Below are 10,924 nucleotides of genomic sequence, written 5' to 3' on the forward strand. Positions count from 1 at the left end.
CAATCCTTTGCCTACATCCGGGGGGGGGCGTGGACCTGCGCCCGGGAGTCCGATTGTTTTCCATGATCAAACGCTTCTAATTGGCTTCCCCTCCAAAGCTGAGGCGGAGCCTATCCTTTCGCGCTCCCTTTTGGCTTGTGCAACTCTCAGAGGAACCGACGCCGAAAGCCCCAGGGAGGAGAGGCGTGTCCTCAGAATGAGAGTCCCCATTGGCTTCACTGCTGGCAGAGGGTTGGATGGTGCAGCCGCTCTTGTTGTTCATTCGTCCAGTGATTCCATGGGGTGGGACTTGGCTGGGCCTAAATTCGATCCGCGGTCCGGGACCGGTTTCTGGGCCAAGCTGCCATGAGTTCCCGGGGCCGCGGGCGGCCCCGGCTACGGCTCGGGGAACGCGGCCTCTTGAAGGCACCCACGCCCCCCAGTCGCCGCCTGCTACCGCGGGCGCAGCTGTTGCCCCTGCTGCTGCTGGCGCTGGCCGTGACCTCGGCGTTCTACACTGTCTGGAACAGCTGGCACCACCACCGGAGTGAGGAGCTGCCTCCGGGTCGGGATCTGCGGGTGAGGACCGGCGGGGGCACAGCGGGGGCTGTCAGTTCTTCATCTCCCCTTACCTAAGATCTCAGGTGGACGTGGCTTTATCATACGGCCCTAGCCGCAGGTGTTGCCGTTGTCTTTAGGACGCCTGTCAGTGGAATGTATCTTCGGGCTTGTTCTGTAATAGTGGCTCTCCTTTAAGATGAGGGGTCTGGATTAATGAACGTGGGAGTTCTGGGTTGTAATCCTAAAGACAACTATTTGGAAGTGTCTCTTTCTCTTTCTGGGCTTCGATTTCCCATCAGGATTGGGGTTGGCCGGCCCGGATGGGCTTCGAGGGACTTTTCCCGCGTCTAGGATTTATCCTAGAAACCTCTAAAGCTGGAAGCCGCGATGAGAAAGCGGAACCGGGCCTTCTTGGAGGCGACGGTCAGAATGGGGTTGCTCACACGCTCTGTTCTTCTCTTCCCTATCGTCCCCCCAACCCCAACGCAAGGGCCAGTTGGTCGGAAGCCTCCCCGAAGCCCGAATGCGGAGGGTGGTGGGGCAACTGGACCCACAGCGTCTCTGGAACACTTATCTGCGCCCCCTGCTGGTTGTAAGGACCCCTGGCAGCCCAGGCAATCTCCAAGTCAGAAAGGTAGGTAATGGGCCGCGCTTGACTCAGACCGCTAGAAAATGGGAAATGGGCATTCTGCCCAAGATCCCAAAGCATTGAGGGCAGAGCCGTAGCTCTGAGTGGAGCTAGTCTTCCTCTAGAGGAACCACCATACTGTACTGCCCTCCGTTACTAGGCACAAGTAACAGCCCGACTGAGGTGGCTATCATTGTGATATTTATGCAGAGAGGGAAACTGAGGCAGTTGAATCACTGATAGTCCCTACCCTACAGAGTTCCTAGAACAGGCCTTGGCACACAGTGAGTGCTATGGAAGGTGAGCCTGGATCAGTCTTGGCATCAAGAGGTGGGGTCATTCCATGTCTGGCACTTAGTGGGTACTCAGCAGAAGTGTGCCAAAGGGATGATTCAAACCCAAATGGGACTTGTGAGGCAGCCCGACTGGACTGCTCTGCATGGCCCAGGTCACACGGCCCCTCTCCTGACCTCCCCCCCCAGTACCCCCGCCCACCCTCCCACCTCTCTTGCCACTAGTTCCTGGAGGCCACTTTACGGACGCTGACGGCAGGCTGGCATGTGGAGCTGGACGCCTTCACAGCCTCGACACCCCTGGGGCACCTGAACTTTGCCAACGTGGTGGCCACGCTGGACCCTGGGGCTGCCCGTCACCTCACCCTTGCCTGCCATTATGACTCGAAGCTCTTCCCATCTGAGTCGGCCCCCTTTGTGGGGGCTACGGATTCAGCTGTGCCTTGCGCCCTGCTGCTGGAGCTGGCCCGGGCCCTCGACCAGGAGCTGAGCAGAGCCAAGGATCGGGTGAGGAGTCGGGGTAGGGTAGGGAAGGGGTGGAGGGCTGGTGCCGCCTCTCCCTTGATTGAAGTCACGACCCTCCCCTGCCTGGTCTTGTCTTCTTGCATCCTGGACACACACAAAAACAGGAATCTTTCTCCATCTTGAATGTCAGGCCCTGTCTCTCCCCTGCCCCAGACCCCCCATGGCTCCTACCTCATTCCATGCATTAGCTGGAATTCTTACAGGGGCCCAAGAGGTGTGCCTTGCTACCTCTCTGGTCTCATCTGCGAGCCCTTGCTCGCTCCACTCTGGCTACTTGCTGCCTGTGTATCTCAGATCCATAAGGTTCACTCCCATCTCAGGGCATTGGCACTTACTGTTTGCTCTGCCAGGAATGTGATTTTCACAGGTGTCTCCCCAGCTGGCTCCCATCCTTCATTCAGGTGTCCATTTCGACGTGACCTCTCCAACCAGGCCTTCCCAAGCCCCCCGCCCCTGTCCCATGACTTGTGGTGCTTATGTTGGTTTGTCTGTCCCCACAACTGGAATACGCTCCATCTAAGCAGGGACTTGGCTGCTTTGGTTCCTGCTCTGTTCCCTGGGCCCAGAGTGTTGCCTGGAATAGAGTAGGATGTCAGTTAGCATGAGTGGAATGAATGAACGAAAACCCAAGTCTCCTCACACTCTTCCCCTGCTCAGACCCGCTCCTGTGGCTTAAACCCCAGGGTCCCAAAGCTCCCTGGTCCTTGCTGGCCCCCCAGGCCTCTTAAACCTCTCTGGCCTCAGCCCTGGTCCATATTGCTTCCTGGCCTGGGAACACTCTTCCCTCCACTCCGTTTTGCCAGGCCAGCTCCCACTCACCCTCAGTGCAAATGTCCCTTTATTTATTTTATTTAAAAAAAAAGATTTTATTTATTAGGGGAGGGGAAGGAGAAAGAGAGAGAGAGAAACATCAATGTGTGGCTGTGCCTTGCGCGCCCTGCACTGGGGACCTGGCCTGCAGCCCAGGCCTGTGCTCTGACTGGGAATCGAACATGATTCTTTGGTTTGCAGACCTGCACTGAGCTACACCAGCCAGGGCACAAACATTCCTTTCCAACAGACCCAACATGCTCCCCAGGCCCGGCTATCCCACTCCCTGGGCTCCTTTAAGACCCTGTAGTTCTGGGAAGCATTTGTCTCAATTGCATTTTACTGCTTGTATAACTTTTCACTTTGGGGCCTGTCTCTTTTGGTAAAGGGGCCATAGGATTTAATGGTGATCATCACAGCCAACCCTTACTGAGTTACTGTATGCCCGTCACTATTCTAGGACCTGGATTCGAATCCTACCCCTATACTGTTATAACCCCATTTCTGCATGAGGAAACTGATTTGAGGAGTTAGTAACTTACCGGTGACTAACAGCCGCTGAGCCAGGATTTGAACCCAGGCAGTCTGGCTCAGAGCCTGTACTCCAGGTCTCTGTGTCTGTGAGTGAGCAGACCGAGTTTGTCTCATTCAGCTCCCCAAGTGGGCAAGAAATGGGGGAGGGCCCACACTGAGCCCCAGCTCCCACAGGCAGCCCCCGTGACCTTGCAGCTGCTCTTCTTGGATGGCGAGGAGGCGCTGAAGGAGTGGGGACCCAAGGACTCCCTCTATGGCTCCCAACACCTGGCCCAGCTCATGGAGTCTGCGCCCCACAGTCCCGGCCCCACCAGGATCCAGGCTATCGTAAGACCGGGGCCCCCGCTGGGTTCCGGTGAGGGAGGGAGGAGGCGAGGCAGGGTGGGCAGCCTCCCTCCCGGCCTCTCCCACCCTGGCCTCTCTCTCTAGGAGCTCTTTGTGCTGCTGGATCTCCTGGGCGCCCCCCATCCGACCTTTTACAGTCACTTCCCTCGCACAGCCCGCTGGTTCCATCGGCTGAAAAGCATCGGTAAGGCTGGCGGAGGAGGCAGGCTCCAGCCTGCGGTGCGGGCGGGAGGGCTGGGGTGGGGAGGCATGCGTCCTCAGAGGGCTCGTCCAGTCCTCCCCCTGCCTCCCTCTGAGGCACTAACGCAAAGGGCAGAACACAAACCGAGCACAGGTCAGATAGTCCTGGGTTCGAATCCGGCCTCTCCTCACCAGCTGTGTCCTCTTGGACAAGTGGCTTCATCCCTGAGCCTCAGTCTCCCGTCTGTGAAGTGGGCACAATAGTAATGCCAGCAGGGAACACAGGCCACCTGCAGGAAGGGTAACTGTCATTCTCTCCGTGGGATAATCGTGCTTTACCTTCAGATCCTCTGCCCACCTCTGATTTGTGAGCAGGGGAACCTTTGACCCCCGAGGGGCTGACCTTTGCTCTCTAACCCCCACTACCCCCAGAGAAGCGCCTGCACCGGTTGAACCTGCTGCAGTCTCATCCTCAGGAAGTGATGTACTTCCAGCCCGGGGAGCCGCCCGGCTCTGTGGAAGATGACCATGTCCCTTTTCTCCGCCGAGGTACTGGCCGCGGGAGCAGGGGTGGGGCTGAGGTCCGCAGGAGCCACAAATGGGAGCAGGCCCCGGCCCCTTCCGAGCGTGGGGGACTCGTTTCAAGTGGCTTAATCTCCCTGTGCCTCAATTTTCTCATCTGTTGGATGGGAACGATGACAGCCCCTGTCTCGGTTCCTGCCTTGCTGAGGGGCTGAATGCGCTGGCACAAAACGTGAAGACCTTCCCCTTGGACCAGCGCCCGGCACACGACGAGCATTTATTTGAGAATGTGAGATCTCGTGCGTGCGTCAGGCCCCGGCAGCCCAGCAGAATCACCCAAGGAGCTTCGAGAAATGCCCAGGCACATGCCTACCACGTCACGGTCTCCCGTCTTCCTGTTAGAGCTCCGGGGTGATGCCGAAGCACAGCCAGGGTGGCCGGCGTCTGGCTGAGGGGTTCAGAACATAGGTTTCAGGACTGGTCTGGGTTCTAGGGTCTGCAGCTTAGCACTGGTTGACCTAAGGCGAATGATTTAGCCTTTCTGAGACCCCATTTCCTCAGGAAAAAAATGAAGGGACTTTTACATAAAGAGCACATTTATGTTGTATATGGGTAATCACAGGGTTGCTAGGAGCTGAGATTAGGTGTGTGAAATGCCTGCTTACTCAGTGCTTGGCTGCTTCTTAAATTTTCACCCTGCAGTTGACTCTTTCAACTAATATGCACTCCTTACAATGCCTTCTTTTTCCTTTTTTTAGAAAGAGACTATTAGCCCTGGCTGGTGTAGCTTAGTGGATTAAGCTCGGGCTATGAACCAAAGGGTCACCAGCTCGATTCCCAGTCAAGGCACGTGCCTGGGTTGTGGGCCAGGTCCCCAGTGGGGGCCGCATGGGAGGCAACCACACACTGATGTTTCCCTCCCTCTCTTTCTCCCTCCCTTCTTTCTCTAAAAATAAAAAATAGAATAAATAAAATCTTTTTTAAAAAAGAATATTCTTTTAAAAAAAAGAAAAGAAAAAGAATATTTATTTATTTTTAGAGAGAGAGGGAGAGAAACATTGATGTGAGAGAAATGCATTGATCAGTTGCCTCCGGTATGCTCCTAACCGGTGGGGCCAGGGGGGCTGGCCTGCAACCCAGGCATGTGCCCTGACTGGGACTCGAACTGGCAACTTTTCAATTCGCAGGCTGGCACTCAATCCACTGAACCACACCAGCCGGGACTAACAACGCCTTCTTTACTGATCCATTCAATGAACACCCCCCAAGGCGCTGAGTGATGTGTCAGGGATACAGTGATATGCCATAATCCACCTGCCTCCTGTCTAGTGGGGGACCGATATTTAGCAAATCTGGACACACACAGAGAGAAGTGCTCCGAGCACAGGAACCCAGGGTAGAACGGTGGGTAAGAGCACAGACCCTGGAGACAGGTGGCCTGGGTTCAAATTCTGACTGTGCTGTTTACCGGAGGCGTGAGCTTAAGCAAACCTCTCTGCCTGCCTCTTTGCCTGCGTTCACACCTGTACAATTATTATAAGGGTAAAATGGTATGTGCGATGGACAGCCTTGGACTACGGCCTGGAATAGGACAAATGCTATGTGAGTGCTAACAACTAGCAAAGAAGAGAAAAAGAGCCTGATAGATAGACCTGGCGAGGAAGGTCAAAGACATCCGCCCCTTTCCCTGGTCTTCCCTAGTCCATTGTTGTTTTTTTACATCCTTTCCTGGGGGGTGCATTTATTGCTTTTAAAGAGGGTAAGGGAGAAAGAAACATCAGTCATTTGCCTCCCATATGCACCCCAACGGGGGATCAGACCCACAGCCTAGGCATGTGCCCTGAACAAAGGATCAAACCTGCCCCCTTTTGGTGTACAGACGACTCTCCAGTCAACTGAGCCACCCCACCAGGGCACTGGGTGTTTATTTTTTAGCTAACGTGGACCCTCTTGCACTTATAGTTCGTTGCCAGGACAAAGTGCTTTCTGCGGGGGAGGGCTGGCCTCAGCCTGGGCTCCTGGGTCAGCCAGGGGCCTGACCCAGCCTTCTCTCTGCCCTCCAGGGGTCCCCGTGCTCCACCTCATCTCCACGCCCTTCCCCTCCATCTGGCACACGCCCGACGACTCGGAGGCCAACCTGCACCCACCCACGGTCCACAACCTGAGCCGCATCCTCGCCGTGTTCCTGGCCGAATACCTGGGACTCTAGCCTGCCGGGCTGACCCTGAAGGAGAAGCGTCCAGCAGGGCCCGTGGCAAGGACACCCAGAGCCAGCAGGGTTCAGGCTGGCCCATCACGGGGGTGTCGGCTTGTCCTTCTTAACACCTTAGGCTCTACTTGTGCTGTGATCGGAAGACCCTCTTTCCTTTGACCACCTCAAGCTGCTGCTCCCCAAAGACCTAGAAGAGACCGCTGTGGGGTGAAAGCCAAGGGAATATGAGGTTGGGCGCTGCCCTGTGGGAGACACTGGGCTGAAGGTTTGCAGGGCCCGAGTGCCGTTCTCAGGTTTGGTCAGCAAACCACGGACCGGCATGTGGACCAGCAACACCACCGAACCCAACACGAGGTCTCTCCGGCCTTTCTCTTGGTGGCAGTTCATTCTCCAGAGTGGCAGCCTGGCCATGGCACCAGTCAGTCCGAACCTAACTCCCACAGAGGGCGCGCTCAGAAGCAGGAACAGAGGGCGGGAAGCCTGTCCTTGGGAACTCCAGATTCTGCAGACCCAGTGGGCAATGAACTGGTGTTTATGCAAAACATACTCTGCAGAACTAGCCTAGTAGGTGTTGCATGAAAAAAGACCAAAGAAGCCGGGTGAGGCCACATTAAATGAGTTTCTACATTGCATGATATGAGTTTTCGAGTGTAAAGCGATGCACTGTTTCCCCATGTAGTTCACCATGGAACCCCTTGCTGGGAGCACCGCAGAGAACCACAGGTACGTGAGAAGATACTTTGGGAAACATCGGGTTTTAATAGTTTGAGTATGCCTATAGAAAGGACAAGACAGACCAGGAGTCGCTGCAACGTAGTTGCACCAAACCACGCTGTCCCCGTTAGTTGTGCGGATAGGAGTGCGAGCTAGTGGCTCTAACTATAACTAGCCACGGCCTGAGGAAGTATTTCCAAGTGCTACCTAATCTCCAGACTCAACTGGGGTACTTACGAAAACCTGCAGACTGCCAGGTTCCACCCAGACCTAATGAATCAGAACTGTAGGGAGGGGCCGGGACTCGAACAAGCACCCAGGGAGATCTCGTGAGCAGCAACGTTTGGGACATGATGACCCTCCTTTGCTACGCAGCTGGGGACGCACCTCCACCTCCTCCAAGGACATGGAGGGTCCTTGGAAAGGGCGCCCTGTGCTGGCTCGGCACCTGTGGCCTCTGACTTGGAGGGAGACCTAGTTGGTAGCAGGGATGCCAGGCCAGGATGGAGGGTTATTAATAGTCAAGGTGAGCATTGGCCTCCTGAGGCAACTCAGGGCTGAAGATTCGAGAACTCAGTGGGCTGAAACTCCAGATGCTGACTGAGAGGATGAACCGAAGGTTCTCGTTTCACATTCTGCCACAGTCACTGACATTTGTTGGGTACCCACCACAGGCCAGGCACCAGGAGCCCTTTATATTATATATTCCAACTCAGTCTCCCACAAACCCTGTGGTAGGTGTACTTCCGGGTCTCATTTTGCAGGTGAGGGGGTCAGGTCCAAGACTTAGGAACCATTGTTCACACAGAGCCCAGATTCTCATGACTGTGCCCCTAACCCTGTGATCTACCTCCCTTCCAAGTCACCTGTGTGGGACCGACAGATGGTTAACAGTGACTCCTCCTGAGACTTTTTACTGGGTGCGGACGGATGGCCTCTTAGAGGTGGGATTGGCAGAGGTTCGGAGTTCAGAAAGGGCTACTGGCAAACACCAGCCAGGGGGCTTCACACCACAGTTCTTTCATTTCTTGTGTGATAGGCATGGCGCCGTGCACTTAAAAGTACACCCTGTCGCCCTGGCTGGGTGGGTCAGTTGGTTGGAACGTCATCCCATACACCAAATGGTTGCAGGTTGGATCTCCAGTTGGGACACAGACCTAGACTGTGGGTTCGATCCCTGGTCTGGGTGCATACACAAGGCAACCGTTTGATGTCTTTCCTTCCTTCTTCCTCTAAAAATCAATAAACATGTCCTTGGGTGAGGATTACCAGAATAAATGTGCCATGTCCCCTTAGCCCCACAACCATAAGCAAGTAGACGAGCATCATCTCCAAGTCCGAGAGGGGAAGCAGTGTACTCGGCTGCATCCCCAGCCCCGTCGCGCTGTAAGGCACCCTGGTTGATGGTACTGTATGCCCGGCCCCAGCAAAGGGCCTGATGCAGTTTTTCGTGAATCCGGGGCAAGGATTCTGAGCTCCACTTCACACACGGCTGCTGCTGCTTGGTCAGGCGTTTTCCCCTGCTCTCATTTGTGGCCCGAATTTGGGGTCCCTCAGCCTCATACAATGAAGGGGCCACTGTTATGTATTTAGTAAACACACTTGTTGAGCACTCTGGATGTGATGTATCACGTCAGTCTTTTGAAGAACCATCAGTGTTCTAAGTTTTCAGATTAAGAAACTGAGCTTCACACTGACTGGTGTGGCTCAGTGGGTTGAGCGCCGGCCTGCAAACTGATTGGTCGCTGGTTCCATTCTCAGTCACTGATTGGCCGCGGATTCCATTCCCAGTCCGGGTACGAGCCTGGGTTGCCAGCCCAGTCCTCAGTTGGGGGGAGTGCGAGAGGCAAATGGTCGATGTTTCTCTCCCTCCCTTCCCTTCTCTAAAAATAAATAAAATCTTTTTAAAAAAATGATAAGAAACTGAGCTTCAGAAGAATCCGTGGCTGACGAGCACAGAGCTGGACACTGGCTGCAGTGTCTAGGTGTACATTTCTTTTTATTTATCCTGCCTATGATTCCCTGAGCTCACTGGCCTTTTCCCAGCCAGGAGTAAAGGAACCATCATCTTTAAATATTTTTGCCCTGTTCTCTCTTCTGATTCTAGAATGCCAACTAAATACTAGACTCTCACTCTACTCCCCCTACAAACTTTTTTTTTTTTTTTTGCCTCTGCTACTTTTCCGACTTACCTCTGGCTCAGTAAATCATCAGTTGTGTCTAATTTGCTGTTTAGCTCAGCCACTGAGTTTTTAACTTCTGGTTATTACCGTATTTTGCTGTGTATAATGTACCCCCATGTATAATGTGCACCTACATTGTAGTGCTAATTCCCACGTATAATTCTCATTATACGTGGGAATTAGCACTACCCACGTATAATGCACACCCTTATTTTTCCCTCAAAAATCTGGGCGACAGACACAGGTGAGTGTTATACAGGGCCGAATACGGGTCTACGTGGGCATTTTCCTTTCCTATCTGCTAGGCCATTATTCAGTTCTGAGTTCCTGTGGCTATTTCCAAGCTCTTGTCGTTTTCTGATCTGCCATGCAGTCGTATCCACCTGAAGATGCTTTCGCTGCTGTTTCTGCCGGCCCTGGCTCCTGCTGGTTTATCTCCATGCGTATTTGGTTAACTGTATACTCCTTATTGTCTGCACAGTATTTGTGGGGACTCTAGATGGCAGTTCCTTTTACTGGAGGATTTATGTCAGACACTTCAGCTGGAAGTATCGCTGATGCAAACCCCAGCTAAGGGCCAGTCTGCGAACATGAGTGTTCAGGTCTGCTTTTTTCTTTCTTTCGTTTTGTGTTGCCCTTGGTATTTGGAACATCCTTGCCATCTTCTGGGTCATCCTAACCTCGGTTCAGGGTGGGGATCCCAGCTCCTAGGAGGCTTCCCACCTTGGACAGGCATTGGCCTTGACTTCTCTGCCTGCCCCAGTAAGGCTACAGATAGGAAACCCAGGTTTGTCCACACCAGCAACTGCCCTCAGAGCAAGACTGGCTTCAGGGCCCCATAGACTTTTCCCTTAAATTTTCAGCTTAGTGTGTCCCTAGTTATTTTATTGGCTATTTGATGCTTTTAAGATATTTTTGACTTCCAGAAGGCTCCAAATAATCCGGTCCTCCCTCCACAGGAAACTGAAGTCCCAGAAAACTAAGCCAAGATTCAAACCCAGGTCTCTTTGATTCTAAAATCTAAGCATTCAGTAACTACTATGATCCATCCTAGTCTCTCTGGAAATTGTGATTCCCTGATAAGATCATCAAAGAATGTGAGCTGCCTCTCAATATCCATTTTCCCTTTTCTTTTATACCCGAGGCTTTTAAATGTCTTAATGCCCTTCATACTTAGTAAATAATTAAGTGGATATTTTAAAACTACCATTACAAGGATCTTTTTTTATAAAGAATCCTTTATGCTGGGGGCATAATGCAGCTAAAAGACTACACTTCCCAGTCTCCTCTGCGGCTCTTCACATGGCCAAGTTCGACCAGTGAGAACTGTGTAGAAGTAGAGTAAGTCCTCACTGAACACTGTTGACAGGTTCGGCAACTTGAAGCAAAGTGACATATAACAAAACCGACTTTACCACAGGCTGATATAAACAAGAGT

General features: G+C 53.3%; 1 protein-coding gene across 1 annotated transcript; it reads left to right on the plus strand.

The window, feature by feature from the left end:
- The first annotated feature begins 54 nt into the window (after positions 1 to 54).
- QPCTL (glutaminyl-peptide cyclotransferase like) lies at positions 55 to 7,226 on the plus strand. The gene is made up of 7 exons (XM_037058815.1): positions 55 to 558; positions 1,031 to 1,174; positions 1,687 to 1,968; positions 3,505 to 3,657; positions 3,760 to 3,859; positions 4,288 to 4,404; positions 6,441 to 7,226. Exons 1-7 carry the CDS (start codon positions 346 to 348, stop codon positions 6,584 to 6,586), a joined length of 1,155 nt encoding a protein of 384 aa, XP_036914710.1. The 5' UTR covers positions 55 to 345; the 3' UTR covers positions 6,587 to 7,226.
- The last annotated feature ends 3,698 nt before the right edge of the window (positions 7,227 to 10,924 follow it).

This window comes from Sturnira hondurensis, unplaced genomic scaffold (assembly GCF_014824575.4).
Source record: "Sturnira hondurensis isolate 20B ecotype Veracruz unplaced genomic scaffold, ASM1482457v3 Scaffold0001020, whole genome shotgun sequence".
Lineage (NCBI taxonomy): Eukaryota > Metazoa > Chordata > Mammalia > Chiroptera > Phyllostomidae > Sturnira > Sturnira hondurensis.

Coding starts and splice junctions, on each gene's coding strand:
- QPCTL (XM_037058815.1), top strand. CDS start 346: ATGAGTTCCCGGGGCCGCGGGCGGCCCCGGCTACGGCTCGGGGAACGC. Junction 1,969..3,504: donor TGAGCAGAGCCAAGGATCGG/GTGAGGAGTCGG, acceptor CAGCTCCCACAG/GCAGCCCCCGTGACCTTGCA. Junction 3,658..3,759: donor CCACCAGGATCCAGGCTATC/GTAAGACCGGGG, acceptor CTCTCTCTCTAG/GAGCTCTTTGTGCTGCTGGA.